Source organism: Lemur catta, chromosome 1 (genome assembly GCF_020740605.2).
Source record: "Lemur catta isolate mLemCat1 chromosome 1, mLemCat1.pri, whole genome shotgun sequence".
Classification (NCBI taxonomy): domain Eukaryota; kingdom Metazoa; phylum Chordata; class Mammalia; order Primates; family Lemuridae; genus Lemur; species Lemur catta.
Genome location: NC_059128.1, coordinates 66,427,891 through 66,455,840, shown reverse-complemented (window position 1 = coordinate 66,455,840; position 27,950 = coordinate 66,427,891). Strand labels below are relative to the sequence as shown.

At 39.2% G+C, this 27,950-nt stretch overlaps 3 gene segments (V, D, J or C); all 3 read left to right on the top strand.

Annotated features, from left to right (window-relative positions):
* The window catches only part of LOC123620673, a 477,715-nt gene that overhangs the window by 236,656 nt on the left and 213,109 nt on the right, over positions 1-27,950 (top strand).
* The window catches only part of LOC123620697, a 362,704-nt gene that overhangs the window by 168,749 nt on the left and 166,005 nt on the right, over positions 1-27,950 (top strand).
* Positions 6,370-7,502, top strand: LOC123620723. The segment is given in 3 exon segments: positions 6,370-6,375; positions 6,743-6,883; positions 7,051-7,502. Coding segments are annotated over 2 exon segments (524 nt in total).

Genomic DNA, 27,950 nt, shown 5'->3' with positions numbered 1-27,950 from the left:
ACCAAATCAGATAATTAGTTTTTGATACCTAAGCTATAAAATCCTGGTTCCACATACATGTGAATTGGGCAAAAAGGTAGCTGGGCATTATTTATATAATTTGATATCTGAATATTTAAAGATTTTCTTGTCAGAAGAAACCTAATTAATGGACAAGATCTCTTGAAACATTCCTAATTATTTTGCAATAGTCTGGATTTAGTCATGAAGGCAAATGAAGGTAGATGATTAATTTATGGCAAAAATTTCAAATTCCATGGACTGTATTACTGTCATACCTTTTCCACAACCACTTGGCACATTCTGGCTTCAAATAGATGCTTTACAAAAATATAATCTGTGGACATGGAGATCTTGCATGAAGCAAATTCACTCTAATCCACGTCTTCATGGAAGGGTTCCTTATTACTATGTCAGAGTCACTACTGGAGATGAAGAGAATCTATCAGAGATCAGTGTGAAGTTGTCTCTTTCTTAAAATGACCTCACTAATCTTATCCTGAATACAAAAGCCTGTCCTGACTCATCGAGGGGATGCCAGAGAGTTAACTTGTCAATTTAAGAGCATGACTTCTCCTCCTAAAGTTCTCCAGGTTTTCCTCCTACCTTCCTAGCCATTCCTACTTTATTTCTCCTTTGAAGGCTATAACTTCTCTACCAATTTTTTGAAATTTGGGGTTCCTAACCCATCTTCTATGCTACACACAGATTCTAGGCAATCTCATTGACTCTTTAATCTTAACCACCATTTAACTGCCCTAGACAGACAAATCTGCATCTCTGTCGAAGACCCTCGTCAGCACAGACCCACCTAGATTCTTCAGCCTCAATATGCTCAGGATCCAGCTCATCATCTCACCACTTATAGGTCCTCCTTCTCTGTGTTCCCACCCTAGTGAATGAAGTCCTCAGCCCCTCTAATGTGTTTTCCTCACTCTAGCTAGAGTTATTTAAAAATACAAATGTGATCAGTTTTCTCTCTTGCTTAAAACTAATCAGTGACTTCCCATTTCCCAAAGGATCTATCCAGATTCATTGCCAAGGCTCCCAATGCCTTCCTTCCTCTGGCTTACAGCTCTGGTCTCATCTCCCATCTCTGTTCTTCTTCACCCATAGTGGACTGTGCACTTAGTATCTCTGGCTTGTCTTTCCAGGTCCTCTCTCCATCCTTCCTTCCCTGCTCTGTACTCCCAGTGACCAATCTGTAGAGACTACATCAATGAGTTATCTTGCCTTTTGGTTTCCTGTAGGTTTTGCCCCAAGGTGAGCACCCACAGGGATCAGAGAGAAGGAGGAGCATAAGGTCAGGGTATATATTCTCTCAAATTCCTCTCTCTGGGACTGACACAGGCTAACATTAACCTACAGTCACAAGGTCAGCTCCTTAAGGTGGCCTCTCCAAATAGCCCTTTTATCTCCCTTCCATTCAAGGTCTGTAGTGATGGTGGTCCCAAGGTATAGCACTATCTCTTGCATGTTCCCTACACCCTGTTTATACGTTTATATTTTTATAACTTGTGCCATATTTCTCAAATTACACGATTTCAGTATGCCTTAAGTGTCCTACAAGACCCTGCTTAATACTGTTTGCTTTCAGATCCTAAAATGTACAAATCTTGGCTTGAATGTTACTTCTTTGGGGAGGCTTTTCCTAGCCCCCTTGACTCAGATATAACCACCTACTAAACCTCCCACAGTACCCGGTATGTCTCCTGTCAGAACATTCTTCACACTTAGTGGCAATCATTGAATGAGTGGTAGAGTCGTCTTCTCTAAACAACAAACAACACTGCATCAGAAAAATATAAAGCAAAATTTATTGGAAATACAAGAATAATTTGACAATATATTCATTGTGGGAAACTTTATATCTAGTTCTCAGAGAGAAAGAGAGAGGAAGATGAAAAATAACTTTATATTAAAGATATAGTTATGGAATATTTATCAAAAAAATGAACATATATTGTGACTCAAATAAATAGGAAAGATTCATATACAAACCACATTCTCTGAACACAATGCAATAAAGGTAGAAATTAATAGATAGCCAATAAATGAGGGATAAGAGAATTAACCACTTATAATATTCTGAACAAATTTCCAGGTGAAAGAACTAAGAGTTAAAATTGCAAGCCATTAAAATTTTTTAAAAATTAACACTATGATGGTACCACATATAAAAATCTATGGATTTGGTCAAAGAAATAGTCATAAGAAAATACACACTTTTATTAATAAAGAGTAAAACAAGGGAGCCAAATATTGTAGTTCAAGAAATAAGCAAAATAAGCAAAAAATAAAGAGAAGTTTAATGATAAAAGTGGAAATTAATTTAAACTCAAAACAAAACAGAATTTATAAATAAAGTCAAGATTTCCAGAAAATCTGTTAAGAAAAAAGAGAGAAAACACAAATATACAACTTAAGAATGAGAAAGGTGATATAACCAACATAAAGAAGAAATTTTTTAAATCATTGGTTGATGCTTTGTGTAAACAGATCTTGATGAAATGCATAATGTTTAGAATATATAAGCTTTTCATTTAAACTTTTCAACTTTCTAAAAATTTATATTATTTTATAATTCCAAAGTCAGCATCAACTTGTAAGGAAAATAATCCTGAATTGTCTCTTTGTCCTTCTCCATATCCTTAACAAGTAAATACTACACATATACCAAGTCCTATGTCTCAACTGTCCTATGTTCTCATCTTGCAAAAAGTATATATATACTCAATCTCTACTATGTGCCAATCATTGTGCTACACGCTGGGAAGTCAAAAATGACCAAGAGAAATTCCCTTCTTTCATGGAGCTCACAGTCCAGTGGGAGAAACAGGTCGATGTGCACACCAATTATAATACTATGCAGTACATGTGATAACACATAATAATGGGTGCCACTTACTGAGTTTCTGCTATGTGTCAGGAAGCACTTTCCATTTATCTGAGATCCTGCCCTTTCCCTCCAGCTCTCATCTGGCATTTTCACTCAATACCTCATTATCATCTCAATTTCAAAACACTGTCTCTACTCAGATGCCTCTCCAACTTCCCAGTTTCCATAAACGGCACACATTCTTTCTTTATTCAGGTCTGAATCTTTTGAGTTTAATATTAGATCATTAAATATGAAATGTCCGATTTCGAATCAAAAGTTTAGTTGATTATATCTCAAACAAGAAGCAGTACAACTAATCAAAGTATGTGCCTAAACTATCAGCACAGTTTTGCCATCTTAATGGTAGCTTGCTTATGCCAGCAGCAAAGAAGACTGGAGAGCGAGTGGTGATGAAATCGCAAAAGACATTTTCCACAGCTTGTTGAGAATTGTATATTTTTCTTTATAAGAAGTGGTCCAAAGCCCGGAAGAAGTGGTAGTCAGTTGGTGCAAGGTCTGGTGAATATGGTGGATAACAGAGAGTTTCCAAGTCCAGCTTCCGTAGTTTGAGCTGCGTTGTTTGTGCAACATGTGGTCGAGTGTTGTCTTGGAAGAGGATTGTCCTGTCTCTATTGACCAATCTCAGCTGCTTAATCACAAGCATCCTCATCATTTCATTCAATTGGATGCAGTAGATATCTGCTGTAATCAATTGACCAGCTTTCATGAAGCTGTAGAGGATAATACCAGCGCTGGACCACCAGACACAATTAGCTTTCTTTGATGAATATTCGGTTTTGGACTGTGTTTCAGCACTTCATCTTTATGCAGCCATTGTGCCAAATGCTTGAGATTGTCAAAAAGAATCCAATTTTCATCATAAGTAACAATATGGTGTAGAAACGGTTCGTCTTTATGTCTTGACAGCAAAGAAAGGCAAGCTTCAAGACTATTCCTCTTCTGATGCTCGTTTAATTCATGCGGTACCCATTTATCCGGCTTCTTTACCTTGCCAATTTGTTTCAAACGGTCCAATATTGTTGGAATAGTAACATCAAATCTTGCTGCTAATTCACACGTTGAGATGGATTCGCTTCCACTACAGTTTTCAGCTCATCATTATCCACCTTGGTCTCAGGTCATCCATGGTGCTCATCTTCAAGATTAAAATTACCAGAATGGAACTTCTCAAACCATCAATGTACTGTGCATTCATTAGCCACATCCTTCCCAAACACTTCATTGATGTTTCAAGCTGTCTGTGCAGCATTGGTTCCATGACAGAACTCATATTTGAAAATAACATGAATTTTTTACTTATCCGTAGTTCCACAAAAAAATTGCTCTAAAAAAAAATTTGAAAGATAATCATAAGCCAAAGTGTCCATTTGAAAGACCAAGGATGTGCCTTCAAAATAAAAATAAAACAAGTGTCAAAGTGAAATGTCAGAGATATCAACTGTCAAACTTAGTACTTAAGGAAATTGGACATTTCATACTTAATAACCAGGTATCAATGCTTCTCATTTTTTCCTTTGAAGTGCTCTTGGGTTTATCCTTTGTTTAGAATTCTCATGACTACCACCTTATTTAAGTCCTTTGATTCCTCCCACCAACTTGAAATGAGTGTTCTCCTCCTTCCCCTTGATTATTGAAGTCACTTTCTCACCCTTCTTCCCTGTCCCACCAGTTCCCAACCACCCTCTGTACCATTGCCACACCCTTCTTTTTTAAATATATTTTTATCATATCACACCACTATTCAAAATCCCACAACAGTTCCTATTTTCTCATAAATATAAGCCCCTTTGACTGGCTTTCAATGACCTCCATAATCTGCTCCTCATTGCATCAATCCATCCTCACTCCCAGAGGCTATTACCCAGTGTTTTCTCTGTTCGTCAGACTACTCTTAACACTTTCTCCAAGACATATCCTCACTCCTACCTCCCTATATTTCCTGAAATGGGCTTTACCTCTAACTATCTAAACAGTATGTATTCTTCAGGCCTCAGCTCCTTCAAAGAAACTGTACTAAATTCCTACAGCCTTTCATAATCTCCCTCTCTTCTGAATTCACATAGAGCCTGCTGTTCTGCTATACTGCTGTGCTGCTATCCTGCCTTGTACTGTTAACTTTAGCTGCACACGTGTTATTTTAATCTTTCTAACTTACAACTCCGTTAAGACCAAGCCTACATCTTGTGAAATTATTTGATTCCTACACCCCATTAGTTATCACATTACGTGATAGCTGGTGGGTACTTGGTATGTACTTTTGAATATAATGTCTGTTTTCTTCTAATGTCTTTCATTTTCTCCAGTCTTCTTAAAAAGAAAAATCAGTATTGAATGGTTTTATCAGTAATGGTGAGTTCATGTAGGAAAGGGGATTTCAGTTAGACCTTGCTTGAGACAGTACACAATTGAGTTTAGGATTTAAAAGGTAGAGAAATCATACGTGGAAAGCTGTCCCACTTTGACTGCCATGAGTGTAGTGGGTGGAATATTACTGCCCCCACTCTTAGCCCTCAAGTCTAACAGAAGTCCGTTACATACACACAGGAATGCACAGGACTGGGCATTAGCCCAGTAATTAGACAGATGGTTTGAATCTTGGCATCTTCCCTTACCAGCTGCATGAACTTAAGCTTATTATTTAACTTCTGTAAGCCTCAGTTTCCTTTTCTGTAAGATATAGACATTGTGAGGATTAAGTGAGACTACGCATTCACTTAGCATAGCATCTGGCATACAGTACAGCTTAATACATATTATTTATTATCATATTTTGTTCTTCTATAACTTTGTATAAAAGGTATTTGAGGAATTGAAGAAAATTTGACGGTGTTCTCCAAGAGTCAACATGATACACTGGTACATACCAAGTTGTACTGCATGCAAGAGAGTGAGATGGTTCATAAACTAACCCAGTTCATCAGAAGTAGCTATTCGTGTTTCAAAAAGTCCTAAAGAAATGAAAGTCTTCCCTTCCTTCTACCCTCCTCCCATCTATAGTGCAGACAACCTAATTGTGGTGGGCATCTACTATTTTGTCCACTCATAACAGCAACTCACTTCTGGCAAAAGATAAATTCTAACCGTGTGATATGAATGAGGACTGCCGTCTTACCCATGAATGTGCTGCTGAATGACCCAGAGGTGGCCACTTGACCCAGCTGAACCAATCATGTTATGTATACAGCAATCTAGTCACAAATTGAACTCCTGGAGGGAAAGCTGGCTCAGAAAGAGAAAATCAAAGCCCTCCTCCAGTATTTTTTTTAATTTAGGATCAGAAAGAGGGAGCATCCATACTTCGGTGGCTACATTATGAGATGAACCCCAGCCAGAAAAAGTTTGCATTCACGTCTCCTGCTGAATGAATGAATGAAGCTAACACAGAGAGAGAAGCAGAATGAAAGGAGAATTCTTGAAGGATTAAGTTCCCTGGAACCCTGGGTGCCTGAAGCCCAGATACACTTCAGCACAAGGTTACAGAAGTCAATGCATTTTTCTTCTTGCCTAAGCTTATTTGAATTACATTTCTATCAGTTGAAAAACTAACTCACTGAATCAATGAGATTTTCAAGAACTAATTTGCTAAGAAATTTTTAGGAACACCTTGGTTGCTTGTACAAGAAGCAAATTCCACCTGTGTCTACATCAATCCTATGAAATTACTTTCTCAGTAATTTCTCTAAGTATCCTGAAGAGGGCACTGTTTCCACTCGCAACTTCTGTCCAAAGCCCCGCCACCCCCGCCCCCTTTTTTCTCTCTTCATGAAAGGGAGGAACTGAGTGAATTGCATGATGGGATACTAATTGGTTGGAGCATCTGTTGAAATCGTGTTTCTGTAGAGAATGAAAAAAGAAAACAAAACTATATTTGGAGAGCCCTGGCCAGCTTTCAAGTCTCCCAAATCTGAGTCTTCAGTCAACTGGACAGAAAAAAAAACATGAAGAACCTACTAGCAGTGATTCTGTGGCTTCAAGTAGACTGTGAGTTGAGGGTTTATTGGAAAGGGAGCCATGGGGGAAAGGAATTGTCTATACAATGTTCAGGGGTAGAGACAAGATTCAGTGCAACTCATCTGGGTTCCCTGGGGAGGAACTGTATTGTCGGGGTAACCAGTGAACGCCTGCTTCTGAAATGTTCTCTTGGACAGGGTTACTTGGAGAGGTGGAAGTGCAGCAAAGCCCTCTATCTCTGAACACCCAGGAGGGAGAAGACTGCACCATCTACTGCAATTATTCAAGCTCTGCTTCAGATAGACTGTACTGGTATAGACAGGATCCGGGAAAGAGCCTGGAATTTCTGTTTGTATTGCTGTCAAATGGAGCAGTGAAGCAGAAGGGACCATTAACAGCCTCCCTTGACACCAACGCCCGCCTCAGCACCCTGCACATCGGGGGTCCCCAGCATGGCCTCTCTGCTACCTACTTCTGTGCCATGGACACACAATGCTCCCCTGACACAGTCAGTCAGTACCCAAACCTGCAGCTGGGGCTCCAGGCCCACCCCTGCTGCCGGGACTACAGCGGTGAGGCTTAGTTCACTGTCTCTGCATCCCTTTCTGCAAGGAAAATTCTGAAATGAATAAAAAAGATGGTGTTTTGATTTTGTTTTCTTAACTGTGGACATTTTTTAAAAAGAAAAATGGATTCAGGGGTGGGGGAGGGAAGAACCTTAAACATGTCTTTCCTGAGAATATGAGGTTTCATCCTTCACTGCCTCGCAGTCAAAATCCATTAGTCTTCCATCACAGAATGGCTTTACAGGTAGTGCAACTGTCACAAATAATTCCTATGAAATGTGGAATCATTATTTGTCTTATAGGCGAATATAACATATAGCATTTACCAATGGAAGAAAAAAAGAATAAATGCTTTATAAAAGAATATTCTCTGAAAGGTTCCTTATCCAGTGTTTCCTGCTAAAATATTGATTGCAGTAGTCAGGTAATAACAATGTGATCTAGATATCTGTTTATCCCAATGTGTGAAGAGATTCTTACTGTAAGACTTTAAAAGAAAATAAAAGGTTTATTTGAAAGGCCTGAACCCGTACCATTGAATGAAAATATGATGCATATACCTGGTCTACAAACCCGGGATACAAATACTCTCATGTCTCTTTTATTTTCCCACTGAATTAGTAGAGACACTACCTGCCAAATAAGCAGGAAGTTCATTATCTCTCTCTTGAGGCCCTCCCCACTACCATCCCTGACTTGTCTAGGAGTCCAGGCGACTTAGGCTGTTCAGAAAGTGTTAGTCCAGCTTCCACGCCCAAGCAGTGGACCTCACCTTTTTCCTTTCTAACACCAGTCACCCCTACGGTCTGAGAGGGAATGCTGGACCACTGCTAATGCGGCCCCTGAAAGGCAATCCCACTCCTTGAGTGTCATTTTGGCCAAAGATAACTCATGCCTGGGCTCCCAAAGTTGCAGAACTCTGCACTCGTCTCCTTCATAGACTCGCAGCATTGCCCAGGCCCCAGGTAACCAAAGAATGCTGGGGACAGATGGTCAGATGGGCTCTAACATTCATATCATGGGCCCATGACAAAGGCCTCTCTCCCGTCTTAAGTGAGAAAATATCTTTCGTTTTGCATATTTCAGAGCCAAAGGGTCTGATTACTCTCACTTTCTCTAGAGCGATAGTAGGGATATGTACTGACCCTCTCAAGGAAAGGTTCCCAAAGAATGCTGGGGACAGATGGTCAGATGGGCTCTAACATTCATATCATGGGCCCATGACAAAGGCCTCTCTCCCGTCTTAAGTGAGAAAATATCTTTCGTTTTGCATATTTCAGAGCCAAAGGGTCTGATTACTCTCACTTTCTCTAGAGCGATAGTAGGGATATGTACTGACCCTCTCAAGGAAAGGTTCTCTTATAACCCCTGAGGACCCTGCAGCCCCTCTCTAACCAAGGCTCCCTTCAGTGACTCAAAGGTGATTTATCCCCCCAAATGAGACTCTCCAAGGTGACCAATTCACATTTTCTAACAGAGGACATGCACAATAATTCCATAGGATCAACAATTACTTTTCTAAAAAATATTACCTTTAGTGAATCTACAATGATTTTCTGTGATTTTCTTACTGAATAACAAAAGTACTCAAAACTTTATCATTGATAGGCACTCAGTTTTTGTGATATAAGTGAATTAAATACAATTTAATAAAATGAAATAAAATTACATATTAAGTTCTAATCTCCTTGCAAAGGCTTTGATGAAAACACTTTAAGGGCAAAGAAAGTAGTATCTACTTTGATATAACTAATATTTGTCTTCTTGTAGATCCTACTACACCTGTATTTGTCCTGTACTATTCTTATCCCAAAAGAGCTTACAATGGGAGGTCACTCCCAAGTTAAAGGACCCTGTTGAAACTTCAGAATCTTCCTGATCTATGTATATACACTTTTTTTTTTTTTTTTGAGACAGAGTCTCACTCTGTTGCCCAGGCTAGAGTGCTGTGGCATTAGCCTAGCTCACAGCAACCTCAAACTCCTGGGCTCAAGCAATCCTCCTGCCTCAGCCTCCCGAGTAGCTGGGACTACAGTCATGCACCACCATGCCCGGCTAATTTTTCTATATATTTTTAGCTGTCCATATAATTTCTTTCTATTTTCGGTAGAGACAGGGTCTCGCTCTTGCTCAGGCTGGTCTTGAACTCCTGAGCTCAAGCAATCTGCCCACATCAGCCTCCCAGAGTGCTAGGATTACAGGGGAGCCACCACACCCGGCCTATGTATATACACTTTTATAGACTGAACGTTTGTGTCTCCCAAAAATTATATGTTGAAATCCTGCCCCCTGTCGTGATGGCATTAGGAAGCAGGGACTTTGGGGGGGTAATTAGGATTAGATGAGGTCATAAAGGTAGAGCCCTCATGAATGGGATTAGTACCCTTATAAGAGTCAGAAGAGAGCTTGCTTCCTCTCTGTGATTTCTGCCATGTGAGGATACAACCGGAAGGCGTCCGTCTGCGATCCAGTAGAGGGCTGTCACCAGAATCCTCCTATCGTGGCACCCTGATCTCAGACTTCTACCCTCCACAACTGGGAGAAATAAATTTCTGTTGTATACAAGCCACCCAAACTATGATTTTGTTATGGCAGCCTGAAATAAGACAAACACTTTCTCAAAGTCATAATATCGATTCATAATTGATATTAATATCAATTTTTTATTGTTTTAGAGGCTTTGCTTCCCTCCAACTACTCGGAAAAATGTTTGTGCCTGCATCTCTTACTGCCCGAGATCAGTGGCACTGTGCCACAGCGCTTCTCCTTCCTTTGCCTGCACAGTCGGGTCCTGAGTCTGGTGGTTTGTCCTGCTCCCCTCTTCTCTGTTGTGGTAATGCTTGTTGGTGAACTGGGTCAGTTACTAATTGACATCCAAACTCAAATCAGATGCCTCCACTATGAAGAATTGTGGATCCCATGACACTGTGAAAATCAGTGAAATCCTCACAGGCCACAAAAGGTCAGAGATTTTATTCCTCAGACATTTCATGCATAATATGTTTATATCTGTAATTGCAATCCACTTTCTTCATCTTTTTGGAATACCTAAGGAGCAATGTGTGGCACGAACAATAAAAATACAGATTTAGTTATATTATACATTTAAATTGAAATTTAAATATATAATACAGTCCTGGCTTATTCACTGAAAGAATGGGAGAAAATATGCTGCAAGGGAACTTTCAGCTAAAAAGTTCTACTTACCATCACAAATTAATAAATGTGGGAGCCTCATAAATGATACTGTGGCTTCAAATGGTCTATTCCATTCTGCTCACGAATCTTACAGACACCATGAAAAAAGAAAGTAAGTCAGAGATTGATGTACAAATTACTCAGCTCGCATGTTTCATTGCAGCTATCAGAACACGAGTGAACACACAATAGGAGACAGAACCTGATTGTCTGCTGACATTACTGAAGCAGTATTTTAAATAGACTTCCGTGAAACAGAGTCAGGAGAGAACCCTAACGATTCAGTTGGTACTTCTTAAAAGAAGGGATTGAATAAGAAAGCCATAATGAAGCTTCTCATATTATAACAAATCAGATTTTTTAATGACTTTTCCCCTTTTTTATTCTTTTGGTGAAAAAAAGAAAACAGGAGTGCCTACAAGAGACCTGAGCATGTGGTGTCTCATCTCAGACCTGTTGAAGCTATAAAAGAAAGAGGAGTTCTGAATAAACCCAGCCGTGCCTGCCATTGAACATGGAATTCCTCTCCCCCAGTGTTTCTCCTTCCGTAGAATGGGGTGGATAACCATGCAGCTTTCTCACTCCCAGGAAAAACACTGGAAAAATGAGATGCTCACAGAAGCTACCAGATGACAAAATGTGCCAAAAACATTCTATCTAAATGTGGCTGTTTCCTCCACACTCAATCACAAGGCTCTTTTCACACACAGTCTCAAGCTTCTTACAAGAAAAGTTTCAGGGTGTAATTTCAAGAAAATGTATCCTTTGGCTCTTACCTGGATTTACCCCAACACTATCTGAGTGTCTTTGCCAATCAGAAGACTATCATATTTTTCCTGTGCTCATTGCCCTTCAATTTTTTTGTTTTCACTCTGCTAAACTGTAAAATTTATGTTCAATTTTATTTGCCATTTTCAGATTAGATCAGAACGAATTTCACTTTCAGGAAAATCATCTTACAAGAAATCCCCAAATTGAATGTTACACAAAAGTAATTAAAAACAAGTTTTCCTATTCCGCCAGTGAGATGAACAAGCCCTGGTCAGTACCCTCAGATATCAATGTTATCAGATATTTATTCCAAACTTCTAGAAAAATAATAATCTTGATTCAGTCAAGTTCTTAAATGAAAATATCCCAGAAATTACAATTACAGTGTAAAAGCTGACCTTAACATTTCAACATTTGGACACCCCTAGGCAACAGAACAATTTAAAAAATTAAAAAATTAAAATACTTATTTCTCCAGATTGCCCCAGAGTCTTTACAAGCCAATCAGTTTCTCCAGCAATTTGCCGACAGGCTAGGAAAGGTCAGCGGCAGCAGGGTACAGACCAAAGCTCCTGCTGCCACTCAGGGCCTCCAGGACAGACTATAATAACTTCCACATTCCGATAAGATGAAATTTGACATGGAAAACTGACTAGTTCCATCATCTTTTGAGTCAAGCAGAAGCTTTGCTCTTACAGACTAGGCTGAAAGAACTTTGACCTTGTGTTTATGAATAGTCATAAGTATCATAAATTTCAAGTTTCCTGGACTGTTACTAAAGCAAGTTTCCTTGTTAATGACAGTTTGTCAGGAAATTTTTATTTTGCATTTATTAACTCAATTTCTGTGTTATTACATAATCAGACAACAGGATGTTACATCAGATTTTCTATAGCCTTTCTGGAGCATTTAACAGCACATCTTCACACACTGATTTCCATGTTGATAACAATTTCACAAGGAAACCATTCATGACTGGAAAGAAATCATTGCTCAATCCAACCTAATTTACTTAAGGAGCAATATTCACCTAAGTCTCCAAATCTCTTTCTTCTTGTAGACTCATGAATTCTGAAGATCAACTTTTATATCTTCTTAAGGTCAATAATATAAACAAAAACAAATGAACATGATTCAGAATTCCACTAATTTGAAATTGGGAACATAAAAAACTAACTTCCTCCCACCTCCCTTACTGACTCCTTCCCAATTTATGAGTACATAAATTTTTTACTTTCTTTTTCTCGAATCACTTACTGTCACTGAAAACATGTCATTAAACCTTATCATAAAAGACACAATACAGGCATTCAAAACTGAACTAGCTGATTTTAAGGGTGTGATGGTGTAGTAAGAAAATATTATCAAATGTGACAATTTCCAACACACTAGAATATACTTAACCAAATATATTCACCCCAGTGGGACCTTCATGAATGTTCCCAGTGATGTTAACCCCAGCTTCTGGCACTTGTTGTCAATGACCAGAGCTTTGCTAACAGGAAATTCCATAAAATACTTGGATTCATTCTAATCAGATACATCAGTTCCCAAGTCCACTTACTGTGGGGATTAGGAGACATTTTTCTCAATTGTGCTATTTATGTCTCAGAAAAGAGACATAATAATTCTCCTTTGAATATACTTTCCACTCTGTCTCATAGGTTTTGGTGTGAACTATTCTCTTTTTCACTGCTTTTGACATGGTTATTTTTTCTTTTAATATTTTGTTTACTCCAAAGTTTGTCTAGAAATTCATTTCTTAATATCAAAAGAGTTAAGCTGGGCCGGGCGCGGTGGCTCACGCCTGTAATCCTAGCCCTCTGGGAGGCCGAGGCGGGTGGATCGCTTGAGGTCGGGAGTTCGAGACCAGCCTGAGCGAGACCCCGTCTCTACTAAAAAATAGAAATAGAAAACTTATCTGGCCAACTAAAATATATATATAGAAAAAATTAGCCGGGCATGGTGGCACATACCTGTAGTCCCAGCTACTCAGGAGGCTGAGGCAGTAGGATCGCTTAAGCCCAGGAGTCTGAGGTTGCTGTGAGCTAGGCTGACGCCACGGCACTCACTCTAGCCCGGGCAACAAAGTGAGACTCTGTCTCAAAAAAAAAAAAAAAAGAGTTAAGCTTTTTTGCCTTTTTATTATTAATTTTATGTTTAATGGATTACAATCAGAGAGTATATGTATATGAGCTCTACTTTTTAGCAACTCTCATTAAGATTTACTTTGAGATCAAATACTTAATCATAATTAATTTTATTTGAAAGCCACAAATTTATACATGTATATATGTCTATATATTCAACTTTTTTGATCATATCATTAAGTCTTCCTATGTCCTTGTGTTTGTTTTCTATTAAATCTGTCACATTCTGAAAAAGGACTGTTGAAATTTTTCACTTATTTTATGAAGTTTGCCCTACAAATTGCTTTTGTTTTATTTATTTAGCTGCAATGCTTTTGATATATATAGTTTATGATGTACATCTCTCATAAAGTCTTTTTAGCATTAATCATGTTCAGGAAATTACCCATTTCTTCTAGATTTTTATCATTATATAAAGTCCTTCTTTATCCTGTGTGGTGCAGCCTGCTATTTTTCCCTCAATATCCATTCTGCTTTCTTCCCTTCCTTTATTCTGCCCCAGAAGAAAGTCTTTGTTGCCCAGTCCTCTTTGCAGCAAGGTACAGCCATGAACTAAGTTCTAGTCAATGAGATCTAAGTGTAAATATCATGTGGCAGCTTCTAGGAATTTCTCTAAGACTCAGCATGCAAGCTTTTCAGTCTCTCCCAGCTACCTCGGCTCTCAGCCACTTTGTTGATCCTCTGAGACTCAACTACATCCTTCATCCCTAGACTATTCACCATGACAGTCTTCAATGAGGTCCTCTGGGCCTCAATTCCCAGCTACCTCCCATGAACTCCCTCAAGCTAGCAAATATTTTCAGAAGATATTTTTAGAAGACAACATTTTAAAAGTTCATAGTGTCATTGCTACCCTATTGTGTCTGAAATATGTTGCAGTAGATCATTTTGTAAAGCTAGATTCAGAGTTCCAGATGGGAAGCAGGAAAAAATTCTCTTTGTAGTGGACGGCCAAGCCATCTTGTAGCTTTTATCACCAGCATCACCAGCTTAGGGTTTTAGATTCAGGATGTGTGACAAAACTGCCCTGAAACCTCAGGCTCTGATCTTGACATGCAAGTTCTCAAAAAAGAAAAATAGGCCAGGCACTTGGCTGATACCTGTAATCCCAGCACTTTGGGAGGCTGATGGGGGAGGATCACTTGACCCCAGGAGTTTGAGACCAACCTGAGCAATATAGCAAGACACTGTCTCTACCGGAAAAAAAAAAAAATTAGCTGGGCGTGGTGGTGCACGCCTGTAGTACCAGCTACTCAGGTGACAGAGAAAGACACTGTCTCAAAAAAACAAAAAGTAAAAAAATCAGGTACCTGGATCTTGCAATTCAAAAATGCTTTGATTTTAAGGATATTTTCTCTTTTTAAGACGTTTTAAGTCCATTCTGAAACACAAAGTCAAAAAATTGACTCTTTGCTCTTTGGTCTCATTAGCTTCTTTGGCAATCAATCTCCCTTTCCTGGATCAATAAGATTCATCCGCAGAATTTATGACAAAGGGGCTACAGGGAAAAAAAATAAATTTTAATAAAGGACAATATGATATTTGAAACTACTTTCCCACTGCATTTAGGCTCAAAGATTCTAATAATACAATAGCGTGAACACGAGACTTGGTGTCAGAAGGAATTCCTGTGTGTTCAGACTTTTCTACTATGAGCTCTATGCCCTTAGGCAAGTTTCATAATGTACTTAAGCCTCACTTTTCTCATCAAAAAATGTGGAAATATAATAACCACTTGCCAAAGTTTTTATGACATTTAAAATGAGATGGTATATATGTCAAGTAAACATCACACATAGCAGACCTTCTAGAACACTGTTTATGAGAGAAAATTCATAAAAACAAGAGAAGGAGTTTCCCCAGGGGCAGCACATGCCCCATATCCCCCATATCCCCCATGTAGACAGCACACAGCAATCTAGCAGGGCCAATGTCAGACCCTAAGAAAGAGACCCCAGTATTCAGCCTTGGAACTTTTAAGCCGCATTATTGGGAAAGCACCAGGCCTTACCCTGGCATGGGGGCTGGGCTCCGAGCTATGTGACTGCAATAATATCAACATACCCTGTGGGCTCCAGTCCTGATCTGCTACCTCAGCACTCTTTTAAAATTAATTGACTCAAGCAATAGGTTGGAGTTCTATTAGGAGAACCAATTATCTCTGTGGAATGCCACCCTTCAGGGAATTGGTTACCTTTGCCTCTCAGCATGTGAAATCCACAAGCACAGGGCCTGGCACGTAGTTGGTGTAAATGTAGAACGAATGTGTATGGCCGTGGGGGAGAATGTCTCCAGTCCCTTTGTAAAGTAGAAAGTATGTTTGTTCTCTGATCAAATAATTAACTTATTCAACAAGTGTTTATTGAGTGTCCAATATGTGCCAGGCTCTCTTCTAGGCACTTGAGCTATATCTTTAATAAAATGCACAAAGATATCAGATTTTATAGAGATTGCATTCTAATAAGCATGAAACATGAGAAGTAAACTATACAGTATATCAGAAGATAAGTCTATGGAGGTGAGAATCAGAGCAGTTTAGGGGATAGGGCATGCTGGGTGGAGCCGAAGGAGGCTGGTTCCCCCTGTAATTTTAGGTAGAGTGCCAGAGTAGGCTCACTGAGAGGATAACGTTTGAGCAAAGACTTGAAGATGAGAGAGTGAGTCTTTCAGACATCTGGGGAGAGAGCTTTCCAGGCAGAGGGAAGAGTCCAGTCCTAAGTTAGGAAATGCCTCACATGTTCAAGGACTGGGTAGAATGAGAATTCACAGGAGGGTTTTGAGAAAGGAGTGGTAGAATCTGACTTCCATTTAAAAGTCCCACTCTGACTACTGTGCTGAGAATAAACTACAGGTGGTCAAGATGAAAGCAGGGAAGATTGTTGTATAACATTAACATCAGAACCGAGGGTGTCTGGAGTTACTCTGAACGCAGAGGACTCTTCCACAAGAAAAGCCCATTCAGGAGCAGCTGTTGTTACTGCTCCTGCTGATGGAAAAAAGGATAGAGACACATTTGATCGCCTTGCTGGGGATCCTCCGACTGCAGATGACCCGTGAGATTGGGGGAAAAATGATAGGAAGGAGTCCTCATTCAGCCATAAGAAAGTTTGTTGTGAAGGCATCTTCCAGAGGGCAATATTTGTGCTTTCTTCTGCTGTGCAAGATTTCCTACTCCAATTTAGGCATGTTAAGGACCTTAGAAAATTGTCCTGTGGTGAAGAAGGCAATGGAAAAGTTGGAGTAGAGGGCAAATAAAAATCCCACATGCCTCAGTGAATAATGAAGATCTCTGCTGCCTCATTGTTCTGAACAGGGTTGAGTGATCAACAAATGGAGAAGAATGCTCAGTCCTCAGTTCCCAAGAGACGTAGGCATTTGGCAAGACCGTCTACAAAATTTGCAGGGCCCAGTGTAAATGAAAGCGCAGAGCCTCTTGTTCAAAACTTATTACAAATTTCAAGATGGTGCCAGCAGAGCAGTAAAGCATGGGGCCGCCAAGCATGTGGTCCTGTCAGACTGTGCAGGCTTCACACCCAGGAAGCTGGCTCTGTCTCCAGCTTGAACTGCCATTACTCAAACAAATTTGAGACCCAGGTGCTAGACGAGATTTATCTGCAGAGGAAAAAAATACACATTAGGGGACTGTTAGTCAAACCAAGTAAGCGGCCGAGTTTTACCCTGTGCTTTACCTCAACTTTAAAGTGAGAAACATTCACTGCCATTACCCATGGGCGCTGTCTAGACAGGGCTCCCAACTTAGTTCTCCCCTGATGACATTTCAGACTTCTTCCTTCATAGCAGAAACTGCATGGTTATTAAAAATCATTTAGCGTTGCCAGTCTGGGGCTTTTTGCTGAGGCCTTTGTTGCCTTCTCTTCTAAGGCAAGGAGCAAAGATGTAAAGAAGTAACCCTTAGAAAGAGGTATGTTCTAGTTAAATTCCCAGGCTCTGAAATCAAATACTTCATTCATTCATTGACTGGTTGATTAATTTATTCAACAAATATTGAGTATGACAGATGCTTATAGTATCCAGACCCTAGCGAATAACTGTAACTGTTGAATAAGCTGTGGACAGATGGACAAGGCCTATGGACTCAGGGGATGGAGCAAGAGATTGGATGTTGAATCCTGGCTTCACCAACTTTTGAGAAGTGTGTGACCTGGGGCAGCTTATTTAGCGTCTCTGATTATCAGTTCTCATCTGTAAAACAGGGATGATACTAAACTGGCATGATATAACAAGCACTTTTTATAGTCATGTGGATTAATGTATGCAAAGCTTCTGGTTCAATGCTCAGCACTCAGTAAATATTAGCTATCATCATCATCATTACTAATTTGTATTTATTTAACTAGGCACGGAAAGGGCAGCATGTCTCACAAAGCAGAGCTTCCCTCTTCTAGCCACTAATTCAATGAGAATTATAAGGAGACTTATAAGTAATGCTCCAAATTCATTCTCTAACCCAAAGTAGGGTGTCATTGTATTACACTTTGTTTTTTTGTTTGTTTGTTTCCTTCCTCCAGTGCAGAAGCACTTATATCTTGGCTTATCTAAGATAAGAGAGATTCCTACATGGAATCATGCCAAGTACATTGTGTACACCACTAAGGACCCAGTAGGTTTAGTGATCCTGGAGCCTCACATCTGAAAGAGAAACCACTACTAAAAGAAAAGCCCCCCAAAATCAAAAGAGGAGATGTGCAACCAATGGTCCGTGTTAAAAGCCTCAATTGCCGTTTCCAAGAGAGGGCAGGTCTTGGGAGACAGACAGTCCAAGCTGGGAGAAAGCGTGGGCTCCCCACAGCGTCCAGAGCTGGGGCGGCCACCATCTGTGCCTCTCCGGCAATGCGTGGGATATTGTTACTCTCTGGTGAATAAATGACAGTTTAAAATTCTGGCAGGTTTTGTAATTTCTCTTACCTCTCATTTTATTAATTAGATTCAATGCTGTTTCCATTCACTCTAAGAAAAGCCTTGGTTTTCCAGGAATAATCATTAAAGACTCAAGTGACCCAGACAGAGGGTCATGTGACCCTCTTTTAAGGGACACACCTGACACTGAACTGCACATACAAAATAAGTAGGCACCTTCCTCTTTTGATATATCCAATACCCCAGAGAGGCATTAAAATGCCTTCTCTCTGAGGCATCATGATAAATGAGAAAAATCACAAAGGTTTCAGGCCCACTAGGTTAGGAGCAAAACCTCCTTCCTCCTGAAGAAACCCTTTTTCCAAGCACTAGGCCCAACTGTGTACTTTTGTGTTCCTCATGACACAGTGAGAGAGACGAAGGAGGAGCTGAGTGCAAATCGCGAGGGGCACGAGAGGGCCAGGTGTGGGCAGTCACGGGTGAGCACTGCATTCCTCCTCTTTAGACAGAGCCCTGGGGTACAGGAGCATATGTGGAAAGTTGGACAAACTGCATGATTTGCTGTCCCAGGGTTAAGAAGCATTGTAAGACTGCATCTTATTATAGAAATGGGGGAAGGAAAGATTTGTCAAAACCTTGCCTGTATCTGGCTGGGAACAAATTGTCCTCCAGTTACAGCTCACTAATCAAACCTATAAGCCCAGTAATACAGTGAAGGAATGTTCTTTGCCATTAGCTATTTAAAATAAGTACCATGTGATTTTCTGATAATACCCTTGTAATTAAAATGTCTTATAGATCAAAAATTGTTTTAGTCTATTTTGTGCTGCCATAACAGAATACCTGAGACTGGGTAATTAATAAAGAACAAAGATGTATTTCTTACAGTTTTGGAGACTAAAAAGTCCAAGGTTGAGGGGCCCACATCTGGTGAGGGCCTTCTTGTTGCATCATTCCAGGGCAGAAGGCGAAGGGCAAGAGAGCTCATGCAAGAAAGAGGTAAGGGGAAAGGGCTGAATTCATCCTTCCATCAGGAATCCACTCTGGAGATAACTAATCCACTCCCATGATAATGGCATTAACCCATCACCTGTTAAAGGCCCCACCTCTCAACACCATTGCACTGGGAATTGAACTTACAACACATGAACTTTGGGGGACACGTTCAAACCATAGCAATAATAAAACACTAATAGTGCTGGGGAAAAATAAGCAATTCACAAAAAGTAGTATAAAAGGCCAATTTATAAAGAGGTATACAAATTCTTTAGCAATCAAAGAAACATAAAAAATTACAATGTGATTCATTTTTCCAGTTATCAAAATAGTGAAGGTTACAGACACACACATACACATATACCATCATGGAATTTCTTCTCATTCCTTCTGTGTTATTCCAAGGACCACCCCTGGCCCCTTCCCAAAAGGGCAGCACTAGTCTTGAGCCACTCATTATGTATCCAGAAATAAAGACTACAAATACTCAACTCTAAGCCCAATCACTTCTAGTCTGAGTGCAAGATTGTATACTTGGAGAGATATTTTCCCAGTTCTGAAAAACTAGACAAAATAATGCCAGGGCTGGGAAAGAGAGAGAGAGGGAGGAAAGAAGGGAGGGAAGGAGGGAGGGAGAGAGAGAGAGGAGGGAAGGAAGGAAGGAAGGAAGGAAGGAAGGAAGGAAGGAAGGAAGGAAGGAAGGAAGGAAGGAAGGAAGGAAGGAGGGAAGGAAGGTAGGGAGGGAGGGAGGAAGGGAGGGAGGGAGGGAGGGAGGAAAGAAGGGTGGGAGGGAAGAAGGGAGGGAGAGAGAGGAGAAAACAAGCAATCAAGAAAACCAGAACAAAGTTAAGGGGACAAAACTCCACTTTGAAGGCTGACTTCAACAGAACTGCACCATCACCATCGACCAAATCTTCAAGTCCAGATAAAAAAGGCACAAGTGTACCCTCAGCACTATCCTCTTCTAGAAGAGAGCACAAAAAATATCTTGATTCACTACCATTCTCAGTAGAAAGTTGTGTGTGAAATATGGTGGCAACAGAAGCAATCAATAGACAGTCCTGAGAGGTTATTGCTCCACTACTGTAGCGCTAAAATTCTAAAATTCGAATGCTAAATCTTTAATAATGCAATTATAATAACAATTAAATTTTGGATGAAATTTCAGATTTATTCTTGTATTTCTGAAGCTAATTCTATTTTATTGATAGATTCAGGTTTAACTGTGGCCAAATACTAACTTTGACACGTTGCCATTGGGCACTTAGTCAAAATGTGTTTTCAGTGCACCCTATTTTAAGGAAATAATTAGATGTATGAACAAGGTTTATGCAAACGTATATTTATCATGATGTCATTTATAAAAACCGAAAAAAAATGGAAATAACTAAGATACTGACATATTGTGATGCCTACGTTTTATTGGAAGCTATTCTCTTAGAATGCGTTCTAGAGACAACGGACTTATTAGAGATGTAGTAAGTCCCCTTTGCACAAAAAGACCAACTTCCACCCAACGTATCTCTTAAGAATGAAGACAGTAAATTCTTGAGAGCCAGATGACCATTTCATAACCTGTTCATCCACTTGTCGCATGGGGGTGCTGTTCACCAATATAATAATAATCTATGCTTGCATTCTGAGAATGATTGTATTCCCTTTGTATCTTCACTTCAACAGTGAGCCCGCTGGTAGACCAGAGACACTAACCATGAACTCTTCCCTCAGCTTTTTAGTTCTGATCTTAATGTTTGGCAAGTACATTTTATTAAAATATTTTTTATTATTTCAAACTTAATAATAAAAACTTTCTCCAAAAGATACAACTCTAGCCAAACCCATAAAACAAGGACTTTTTTCCCCTACAGGAATGAACCAGTGTCAATTCAGTGAATCAGACAGGCCCAGTCATCATCTCAGAGGGAGCATCTGTGACTCTGAATTGGACATGCACATCCACAGGGTACCCTACCCTTTTCTGGTATGTCCAGTACCCCAATAAATCTCTGCAGTTTCTTCAGAGAGAGACAATGGAAAACAACAAAAACTTTGGAGTCAGAAATATTAAAGAAAAGAGCTTCCCCATGGTGAAACACTCAGTCCAGGTATCAGACTCAGCTGTGTACTTCTGCCTTCTGAGAGACACAGTGCCAAAGACCCGGCAGGTGCTGTACAAAAACCTCAAGGGCCCAGATGTAGTGTGCAGTGAGGCTGGGAGATCCAAGCTAAGGAAGATTGATCTCTCTCACAGACAGTCCTGATGGGACATTATTAAAGGAAAAACAAAATCATCTATAACTGCCTCTAATTCCAGGGGCACAGGGGTTACGTTGACAGAAAATGGGGTCAAGAAAGAGCATCTCAGATAATATCCCTGCTCTCAATTAGGTCAACTCTCACTTGTCCTTCAGGCTTCCCTGCATGATGTTCAGGAATTAGAATCTAACAACTTGGACGCTAGCCCTGGCTCTACTACTTATTCGCTATACAAATTTGGCCAAGTTAATTGATGTCTCAGAGCTTTAGTTTTTTCATCTGTGAAGTAGAAATAAAAACAATCACACAAATATAACATGGGATGAAGTGAAAAAAGGTACGTTTAGAGGGGCAGGTTAGTACTCAAAGCATGTTGGAATCAACAAGTCCTACCGTAGCAGTTCCGCTCTCTTGTGGAAATCTCTCTGCCTGGTGCTGAGCATCCTAACAGGGCTCAGCCTACCTGGCATAGTCCACCCCCAGCCAGGCCATTATGATCAATGTGTCATCTTCCCTGTCACTGGCTCCTACTTCACACCACACACAAAAATTAACTCAAAGCGGGTCATAGACCTAAATGTAAGGATTAAAATTGTAAATCTTAGAAGAAAGCACAGGAGTAAATTTTCAGAATCTTGGGTTAAGCAACAATTTCTTAGAGTGACACTAAAAGCACAAGCAATAAAATAGAACAATGATAAGCTGGATTTCAGCAAAATTAAAATTGTGCTTCAAAAGACACCATCACTTCAAAGAAAATGAAATGATAAGCCACAGAATGGGAGAAAACATTTGCAAAGTATATATATCATATATCTGATGATAAGGAATTTGTACCCAGAATATATAAGAAAATCTTACAACTCAATAATAAAAAGACAAATAAAAAAACAGTAGACAAAGGAGTTAAGTAGATATTTATTCAAAGAAGATATATGAACGGCTAATGGGCATATGAAAATGTACTCACTAGTCATGAGACAGATGCAAATCAAAATCACAAGATACTATTTCACACTGAGGACATTACTGGTAGGAATGTAATATGATGCTGCCACTTTGGAAAATAGTATGGCAGCACCTCAAAATGTTGCACATAGAATTACATATGACCCAGCAATCCCAGTCCTGTGTATCTACCCATGATACATATGTCCACACAAAAACTTGGACTTGAATGAATGTTCATAACAGTATTGTTGATAATAGCCAAAGGTGGAAATAGTCCAAACAGATAAACAAAATGTGGCATATCCTGCAATGGAATATAATTCAGCCATAAAAAGAAATAAGGTACCGATACCTACTACAACACAGATGAACCTTGAAAACATTATGCTAAGTGAAAAAGCCAGGCACAAAATGCCCGTATTGTATATTCCATTTATATGAAATTCCCAGAGTAAGCAAATCCATAGAGTCAGAAAGAAGATAGGTGGCTACCGGCAGCTGTGAGAAGGGGGTAGTGGGAGGGACTGCTTAATAGGTGTATGGAGTTTCTTTTGGGGAAAATGTTCTAAAACTAGGTAGCAGTAACGGTTGCATAACATTGCAAATATATTGAAAGCTACTGAATTACACACTTTAAAATGGTTAAAACAATGAATTTTATGTTTTGTGAATTTTACCTCAATAAAAAAGACAGCCAAAAATTCTAAATGTGATTATAGTTAATGGGATGAGAAGCTCTAAAAAATAATTACATTCTTTACTATTCCATTGCAAACAATTCCAATAAGGATATGAAAGATAGAGTCATCTAATAAAACTTATGGCAGCACATGGAGGTATACTAACTCAGATTCTAACTAAAAATTATAAAAGTACTGACTGTCTGACACACAAGCAAAGAGGAATAGTGAAGATGGCATGGAGCCTTTAAGGAAAACATTACAAAGTGAAAACCCAGAATAAAGTTAAAGCTTAAAGACAATGTGAAGTGCAACATAAAGAGCATTTTAGAATAGTTTAAAGAAGGTGGGGGGGGAAGATTGATTTACATAGTAAGGAAAATATAATTATTTGGCAGAGAATAAAAAAGAAGCAGAGCACCTCAACTTCTCCATCAAACAGAATAATTTTCTAACTGGAAAAGAAAAAGTGAAGAAATGGAAAATTATGACAGATGAAGAGACACTAAGAGAGGACTTAGATGCTTTCAAAATGATCAAGTCTTCCAGGCCATTTAAATTCATTCCCAAAATACAAAAAGAGTTTGCAGGCATGGTCGGAGAGGCATTGGGCAAAAACTTCAAAAACCTAAGGGGAATGAAGGAAATCTCAAACCTATGAACACGGAAAAGATGGGTTGATACCCAGCAAAGTTCTAGAGCAGATTATTAACAGACAACATGTGAGCTGTTAGAAAATAATGCAGTGATCAGGATGAGCCAGACGGAGTTCACTAAAGACATATTTAAAACAAGGCTGCTAAATTCAAGGGATTTCCATGTATTTAAATTGTATCAAATGTTTGCAAGACATTTGGCATTTTTTTCCTCACTATATCATTAGGAAGATAAAAAAAATGTATCATGTATCATTTATTGAGTAATGTATTTATCACAAGCCCTTTTGTACTATCTATAATAATAGCTAGCACCAAGTGCTTAATACGTATGAAATATTGTTCTAAGTGCTTCACGTGCATTAATCCTCACTACAACCTCATGGCGTAGGTACAATGACTAGCGCTTTTTAAAAATAAGGAAACCAAGGTATAGAGAAATTAACTAACTTGCCCAAGAACACAGAGTTAGTAAGAGGAGAGCTGGCATACAAGTACAGATAAACTAACCCAAAGCCTGCATTCTTAACCATTATGCTTTGTTAACTCTCAGTGTTATTTGTAATCCTCACCACAAAACTACAAGTTTAGTATTGCTGTACCCATTTTATAGATGAGGACACTGAGGACTGAAGAGTTGTGGTAACTATTTAAAACCCAGTAGTATCTAGTAAGCAGCGGGGCTAAGTACCACTACTTAATGTAAGTTCATTTGGCACCAAACCATATTCTCTTTTCACGTTGCTGTTCCACATGATGCTACAGTTGGTGGATCCTCAACTGAAAGACTGGCCACAGATAAAGATTCAATGTAGAGAAATGTCTCTATTGTTACCACCCCGGGATTTTCTTCTTCATCCTGACCTGTTTATTCATCTTCTGTGAAGTCACATAAGGTATGCCCATCGAATGCATAAATAGCACAATGCTGAGATTAGTAGCTAATATGTTTATATATCATAAATTAAACATTGAAAATCATCTCAACAAACTGGAAGGATGGACAGAAACTACCAAAATCATATTTAATGGAGATAACTATGTATTTACACAGTGGTTTTATAAAAATCAATTGTGATATGTAGAACAAGTTGGATGATGGATGATGCTAAGTTTGGTTCTTTGTCTTGTTTTTTTAATCAGAGTATTTGACCTAGATAATAAATGTCTATGCATCTTGTCTCTAGGTGGCAATGTGGGCATTATATTAAAAGATTATGGACAGTTCACTTTGCAGGTAACCCTGAAAGAGTTTATATGTGTGCATTTCTGCTGTCTCTGATGGGCCAGGAATCCTCTTTGATCTCTACAGTAAATGTAGAGAAATTATAATAATAATAGACTCCTTTGATCAACTAACATATATTCCAAAATCCTCTAACAGAGACCTGCATGAGCTTCTGATGCAGTAATAATGGTGAAGAACTGGCAAGTTTTGTTGGCTATTTTGTGGCTTCAGCTAAGCTATAAGTTTGGCAGTTTTAGGACATGAGATATTTTTTCAAAATTCTGGGAAGGGGAGAGAAGGGACTCCAAGTGGCTAATCTGGAGAGCTTTCTGGCAAATATATAAAGGAAAGAAATGTGTAGAAATGCCTCAGTAATGGTAATATTCTGTTCTTGATGATGTCTTTGAGAACAGGGGTAAGTGGCAAATACATAGTGGAGCAGAGTCCTCAGTACCTGAGTGCCAGGAAGGAGAATTGATCACAGTCAACTGCAGTTACTCAACAGGAAGGACCACCTTACACTGATCCTGGAGGAAGCGTTGTCTCCTTCTTTATACTGAGTTTAGAGATGAAGAACAGAAGAGTATTCACCACGATAAACACAAAGGAAAGACACAGCTCCCTGCACATCACAGACTCCAGCCCACTGACTCCATCATCTACCTCTGTGGTGGACACAGCGCTTTCCAGGCATCTGCAGCCTGTACCCAAACCCTAAAGTTGAGGCATCATTTCTTATTCTTTTTTTTTTTTTTTTGATACAGCGTCTCACTTTGTTGCCCGGGCTAGAGTGAGTGCCGTGGCGTCTGCCTAGCTCACAGCAACCTCAAACTCCTGGGCTTAAGTGATCCTACTGCCTCAGCCTCCCAAGTAGCTGGGACTACAGGCATGCGCCACCATGCCCAGCTAATTTTTTCTATATATATTTTTAGTTGTCCAGATAATTTTTATTTCTATTTTTAGTAGAGACGGGGTCTCGCTCAGGCTGGTCTCGAACTCCTGACCTCGAGCAATCCACCCGCCTCAGCCTCCCAGAGGGCTAGGATTACAGGCGTGAGCCACTGCGCCAGGCCCATTTCTTATTCTTGTCTTTTCAGATGTGTCTGTCTCTATCCTTGGATAGATGATATAAGATTTTTAAGTTTTTAAAATATAACATTCTTCCCTTCTAGACCATCTCTATTCTCTATAGCATCATCTCCAGTATGTTAACCAGACAATACATGATCTTTACATTGGAAATAGAATACACAGGGTATAAAATTCCTGGTTCTCCTCTTATTAACTGGATCATCCTGACCAAGGTACTTACCTTCTCTGTACCTCAGTTTTTGCTCAACTATAAAAAGGAAACAGTGTTAATCATGGTACCTAACCCTGATTGTGGGAATTACATGAGGTAATATACATGAAGTGCTTGGCACAGTCCCTGGCACATAGTTAGCATTACAGAAGGGCTACCAATTATCAGTATTAGGTTTCGATGCACCATGAATTTGCCAATACTCTCTCATGGGTTAATACCTCAAATCTATGGAGAAGTAAATGGAATACAAATAATAAGCATCTAATAATAATTTTAGTTTTCAAATTCTTTCCTAATTATGCCCATCAGTTTGCCTTTTTTAGTAGTATTAAGAAAAACATAGAGTGGCCTTAGGACTCATGGTAGAAGGATGACTCTATGGTTTGGTCCATGGTATGGAGATGAATGACTGGTAAGAGATGGTCTTAGGGAAGCTCAACGACTTCTTTGGGAAAAATATACAGGTTCTAAGCTTCTCATACTTCTCATACAGAGATCCCTAATGGAAACTTGCATTTGTGGAAATTCAAGAAACAAAATATCAAACCCAGTTAGATATAAATCAATGGTTCCCTACCTTTATGTCTCAAAGGATTCATGTTATTATTCCCAACCCCAGTGGAATTCTTATATCAAAACGTAAGTATTATTGTTATCATTTTTCTTGTTACTCAACAAAATAAATTGTACATATTAAGTTATAGCTAAATTCTTTTTTTTTTAAATCAAAGGTTGTTATAATCACAATACTACCTGCACATATCTGAAAAAACAGTGTTACAAAGGTCTGTTCCGTCCTTATCACACCCCATCAAGAAAACAGCAATACCATATTCTACTTCCACCTTCCAATCTGATTCCATTTTAGCAATTTCTAAATAATATGCTTATGCCCTTGATTTATCAGTATTAGACATGATCTACTGATTTCTTTCTATGGTAACACACCACTACTGTCATCTTCCCAACATGGTTACATCAAAATCTGTGGTTAAGTCATAGTTACTGCATATATTATATGATTATGACCAAATATTGTCACTGTCCAGCCAAACTGAGTACCATAAGTACATTTCCTTTCTAGCACAACTTTCTTTTAGTTAATAATTACTTCGTTTTTTCATTTGCTTTCCATCAATTTTCTATTTTTTTTCTAAATCCTTCACCATATTCTTAAGAACATTTATTAGTAATTTTTCCCAAATGTTTCCAGCACTTCAAATAGGTTAATTATTCCTTTCTTTTCCCTTAGAGATTCCCTTTCCCTTGACCTCCATTCTTTTTCCTGTGTGAATGGATTGCTCTTTGGTCCTGGTGCACAGATTTGATTCAAGGACATTTTAGCACCACTCTCCCATGTTGGCTTTCTTGCATCTTGGATCTCTTATCTTCATTCCTATAAGAAAATAGCAGAGAAGTAAAGAGAGAGGAATAAGAAAGAGAAAGGAAAGAAACACTCTT